At 52.2% G+C, this 4,751-nt stretch overlaps 3 protein-coding genes across 3 annotated transcripts; all 3 read right to left on the reverse strand.

The window, feature by feature from the left end:
- Positions 1 to 1,230: 1,230 nt before the first annotated feature.
- Positions 1,231 to 1,839, reverse strand: LOC6548097 (dynein light chain roadblock-type 1). The gene is made up of 2 exons (XM_026980773.1): positions 1,695 to 1,839; positions 1,231 to 1,645 (listed from the first exon to the last, which is right to left on the reverse strand). The coding sequence occupies exons 1-2, from the start codon at positions 1,769 to 1,771 to the stop codon at positions 1,327 to 1,329; spliced, it is 396 nt and encodes a 131-aa protein (XP_026836574.1). The 5' UTR covers positions 1,772 to 1,839; the 3' UTR covers positions 1,231 to 1,326.
- Positions 1,840 to 1,966: 127 nt separating this feature from the next.
- Positions 1,967 to 2,870, reverse strand: LOC6548096 (leucine-rich repeat-containing protein 40). Its single transcript, XM_001976566.3, has one exon. The coding sequence runs from the start codon at positions 2,762 to 2,764 to the stop codon at positions 2,045 to 2,047; it is 720 nt and encodes a 239-aa protein (XP_001976602.1). The 5' UTR covers positions 2,765 to 2,870; the 3' UTR covers positions 1,967 to 2,044.
- Positions 2,871 to 3,033: 163 nt separating this feature from the next.
- LOC6548095 lies at positions 3,034 to 4,517 on the reverse strand. The gene has a single exon (XM_001976565.3). It carries the CDS (start codon positions 4,390 to 4,392, stop codon positions 3,178 to 3,180), a length of 1,215 nt encoding a protein of 404 aa, XP_001976601.1. The 5' UTR covers positions 4,393 to 4,517; the 3' UTR covers positions 3,034 to 3,177.
- Positions 4,518 to 4,751: the final 234 nt, after the last annotated feature.

The following is a 4,751-nucleotide window of genomic DNA, read 5'->3' on the forward strand; positions in this document are numbered from 1 at the left end:
TAAATCGAAGTACCTTTAAATAAGGCTGGCAATTAAAACGGCAGTCGCATTTGCAGTCGCTCACACTTCACTGGAGTGGCTGGCATGTAAATTCTGGCTTTTACATTATTAATAACCCTCGAATATTCATTGAAAGTCAACGCATTCCGCATTCGACTCCGATCGAAACGAATCGACTCGCATCGAATAAATTAAATGTCAACATGTGTCGAACGCTCCGCTGTTTGGTCACTTAATCACGTCGGGCGATTTCGCAATCGACTCTTCAACTCCTTTGATGCAACGGCTGATTGCGGCCTTTCAGCAGGACCAGTAATGCGATAGGGGATTATCCCGTTTCAAAAACACATTCATAAAGGGCCCATCTATCTACTGCGACCAGCCATAGTGAGTAGCGAAACAGCCCGGAACCAACTGGGCAGCACATGTATCCTGCCAGCTTGAACACCGCCAAAATGCATTCGACATTCGTGAGCCCCCGGACAAGTGCCACATCCCTGTTGCAACAACAGGTAGGATAAACACGCGCAATTGGAAACTAAAACAATGCCGAATTATTCGCCGAACAATGGGCTCAAAGCACCAGATTTCATTGTGGGAGTTTGGCGTCTCGTTCCCCTGGGAAATCGTGACTTTTATTGTAGGAATCGGCAGGCAAATCTAAACAGGGCATGCAAATAAAGTTGCATGCGTGAATTTGATTGAATGTATTCATCGCACCGAGTGTATCAACATGTTTGATGGGGTAAACTGACCCACAGAAATCTGTGGAATTTTATGTAATTTTTCAGATCCGGAATCCCACTGGATTCATAGAACTAAAATACTTATGTATTACGTTCCCGGAAGTCACGTTGTGAGCCCGCCAACGTGTAATTGCCATTATCCCTTAATTTTTCCGGTAATCTGTTGCCATCGAGTGGGGTTTTTGGCGGACTGACAGCCGCTTGATTGGGTTTTAATGAAGCTGCATCGTGGCTTTCGGAAGGCCAAAGGCCAGGGATCAAGGACCCGGTGCCCGGGAAGATTAATGCATGTGGCGGACCCAATTGAGAGGTCGTTGAATTCCAAACCTCGATGCAAGTGGCGCATCGAAGGCTGCACTAATTGCCGCTTTGATGCGGTTGCCGGATTGCAGGCGCTGCATAAACGGATTAGCTTGCTCTGCCTTCGCTGGGCTTTTCCTAAATTTCCGAATTTCCCGCCCAGGCCAGCGCGACCTCTGCGCATTTGCCGCAATTGCAAGCAATTTAATTCAGGTGGAAATATGTATGTATACAGATCAATGAACTTCGCACACGCACACGCACAGCGACCGGAAATGTTTTATGGCATGGAGCTGCTCCTGAACCTTCTCAGCTTCTGCACGATGATCAAAATGAAGTCCGAGCCCAGGGTCATGTGGATCTCGCCCATGTTGGAGCGGATGCGCATGAACGTTATGTCGTTCGAGGGGTCCAGATCCCTGACCACGTTGCGGGCCATGAAGAGCAGTGGCTTCAGGTTGGAGACGAACAGAAAGGTGCGTCTCTGGCTGCAAGTGGATCGCAGCGGCACTCCGTGACTGTCCAGGATCATGATGTCCCGGGCTCCGCGATGGGCGAAGAGGTTGACGAAGGCATCCCCATCGTAGGAGCGACTGCGACTATGTGGGATTGGTCAGGAGCTGTGGCGCATTTCTGGTTCCAACTTACGTGACCGCCTTCTTTACCACTTGCGTCGTGGTTCGGCGCAGATTTTCAGTTGTAGAAATCCTCGAAGTTTTGGACATTTTCGATTTTCTGAGTTTCTAAAAGGTTACGAGTTGTCAGTATAGAGTGTGCTTATTCCAGCCAAGGTTTTGACTTGTTTTGGTAATGACGCAGGAATCAGAGCCTACTATCATTACACCCAGCACACCCAGGTGGCAGAAGCCCACGAAGAACGACCTCCAATTGCATTCCATCTTTTCAGCAAAACTACGGACTTAGGGGCTACACCGCACAGCTGTCAGTTTATTAAACAATACTCTGCAATTTGTTAAAGGGCATAAAACATGTCTGATTTATATGGGAATGCGGGTGCGCAAGTAGCTGAGCACCGCCTCAGTGCCCATCGATAGAATCTGGTGGCGGGGCTGGCGGAAGGGATTGCCGCAGAGCTCCAGGTTCCTGAGATTCCGCATTCTGCCCATGGTCGGCGGCACTATTTGGATGTCGTTGTTGCCCAAGTCCAAGCTATGCAGTTCCCGCATTCCGCCTAGGCCAAAGTCACTGGCATCGATGGCACGGATCTGGTTGTCGTGGGCCGACAAGGACTCCAGGCTCTCCAGCTCGTAGATGCAGCGTGGCAACTGGTGGAAGCGATTGTGGGATATGTCCAGACTCCGCAGCTGCCGCAGTCCGCCCAACTCCATGGGCAAGTCGCACAGCAGATTGCTGGAGAGATTCAAGTCCGTCAGCTTGGCGTACTGCGAAATGTTGGTGGGTACAAAGGAGATCTGGTTCTTGGTCAGGATCAACTGGGTGAGGTGCTCCGAGAGCAGGTGCAGATCCTTGGGCATCTCGCGCAGCGTGTTGCCATCCAAGCTCACGACGTTGACCATCTCCTGTTGGGCCGCCTCCAGTACCTCCATGGGCACCTCGCTGACCCGAGCCTTCGACACTCGCAGCACCCGCGTGTTCCTCATCTGGTACTTGTCCGGAAACGGCGACTGGCTCCCTTCCACCTCCTCCCCTCCGCCCTGCAGCCGGGGGCTGTTCAATCCATCACGAACCGCAATCATGTCGAGGATTACCTGGCGCCGAATGAGTAGATCTCGCAAAGAAGTTAAGGAGCGCAAACTTTCTGAATTTTAGGAATGTGATATAAGCCTTGTTGCTTCGACTGATCCAAACTGAACACTGAAATATGTATGTATCCTGCTCTGAAGGGGCAGTTCTATGTTGAGATGACAGTACTCCGAAAGGGACTGTGATCGATCCGGCTCATATGGGCTAAGCTCGTAAGTGTATCTGTATCTGTATCTGGCTAACACCAATTGCAAAAGGGATCTATACGAATTAAGCATTTATTTGTTTCTGACAGCAGCTTTAAAGTGACTTAGATTACAAACGCCCGCCTAGCCACTGATCCTCATTAAGTTTCTTGGGCAATTCCTAAGTAGACCCCAACTATCTACTGGAAATTTTGCACTCTTCAGAGCACTCCACAGTCCGTCAGCGAGATCATCTTGTGGTTCATGGGCAGGTGTCCGATGGCCCCCTGAATCCTCTCCAGGAGCTGCATGCCCTTGCGAACCTTCCCGAAGGCGATCCTCCTGCCATTCAGAATGGACAGGGGCTTGAAGCTGACGGTGAAGTTGACGGCAGTCCGGGCGTTTCCCCTGACATAGCGACTGGGAAAGGAGAGGATTCCGGCATCCACTCCGTGGTTCAGCACCTCGAAGTCGTGCTCGATGTTAGTCAGCTCGGTGCTCCTCTGCGGATCCATGGCCAGTCGTCCCTCCATCCAAATGGGCGCCAGCGCACGGGTGAATACGATGGCGCTGCTCTTGTTCTGGGTGCAGACCCTCATGAACTCCAGCACCACCTGGGGACAGGCCTCGGTGAAAAGCTGGATGACCAGCCTGCCCTGGATGCGGGCTTCCCGCACCTCGATGTCCAGGTAGATCTGCGGACGCAGCAGCTTGCACAGAACGCCCACGTCGCACTGGTCCATCAAGTTCTCGTAGCGATGGAGCACGTGCATGGGAATCTCGCAGCTGAAGGATTCCGAGGACTTGGGCTTGTAGCGCTTCGACTTGCCCGCGTCCGGGTCAAAAAGCCCGCCTCCCTTGTGGAACTCCTTGTTCTTCTCCAGCTGCCGGCGCTCCTTCTCCCGGGCCAAGTTGGCATTCCGCCACCTGCCGGCCGCCAGTCGCTCCGGCGACTTGGTGAAGGTCCGCAGCGTGTTGTTGCTCTTCTTGTAGAGGGCGGTCAGCATCTCCATGTAGGACAGCTCCATGCCATTGCCCTCGATCTGCACCTTCGGGGGCGGCAGGTAGGTGTTGACCTTGCCCTTGATGTTGGACATCCGATCGCGGTGCTGGCGGTACAGCTCCCGCTGCTCGTTCATCACCATGTGGGATCGGGTCTGGGGCATCGTCCGTCGCGAAGTGGGCACGGGGATCAGGCGCTGGTGGTGTCGGTAGTTGTTCTCCAGCTCCTGCTTCTTCACATTGAAGGTGTGCTTGGGCCGGGCGTCCTCCACCTGGCCATCCAAGCCCACCAGGTTGGGATTGTGGGTGTTGTAGACCGGATTGGTCATGGTGTACGGTCCGCGCTTCACTGCCGCCACGAAGGGAGTCATGGAGCTGGGGATCTGGGGAACCTTGCCCCGGGAAGTTCGTGGCACATCTCCGCGGATGAACATAATGGCTACCTGCGCCAAAATCTATACAGTCTAAATACTTGAATTTGAAATGCCTAAGCGGGAATCGGTTTGTTGGTGTGGGGCTAGAAAAGTTTGACTGATGGGATTTGGAGCGGATAGGTCGAATTAACTGGCACGGGTCACCTGGATTGACAAGTAACTAGGTAACTAGGGAAGCCATGTGGATTAAAGCGCGAGCCCACATAATTATCTGCCTAATGCTCGTTTCATAAACTATAGCTAACTGAAACATAAAACATAAAGTGGATGCCGCGGTGCGCCTACATGTTCTTTGATGTGGAAAACAACGTGAAATTGCACATTTTGATATCAATTATTAATTCGCTGCATAATGAGGC

The sequence above is a fragment of the Drosophila erecta genome, unplaced genomic scaffold, assembly GCF_003286155.1.
Source record: "Drosophila erecta strain 14021-0224.00,06,07 unplaced genomic scaffold, DereRS2 tig00000092-arrow-pilon, whole genome shotgun sequence".
NCBI classification, from domain to species: domain Eukaryota; kingdom Metazoa; phylum Arthropoda; class Insecta; order Diptera; family Drosophilidae; genus Drosophila; species Drosophila erecta.

Bases quoted from the DNA above. Each gene is read 5' to 3' on its own strand.
- LOC6548097 (XM_026980773.1), bottom strand. From the start codon at position 1,771: ATGTCCAAAACTTCGAGGATTTCTACAACTGAAAATCTGCGCCGAACC. The intron at 1,646-1,694 runs GTAAGTTGGAAC...AATCCCACATAG, and splicing joins GTGGTAAAGAAGGCGGTCAC to TCGCAGTCGCTCCTACGATG.
- LOC6548096 (XM_001976566.3), bottom strand. From the start codon at position 2,764: ATGATTGCGGTTCGTGATGGATTGAACAGCCCCCGGCTGCAGGGCGGA.
- LOC6548095 (XM_001976565.3), bottom strand. From the start codon at position 4,392: ATGTTCATCCGCGGAGATGTGCCACGAACTTCCCGGGGCAAGGTTCCC.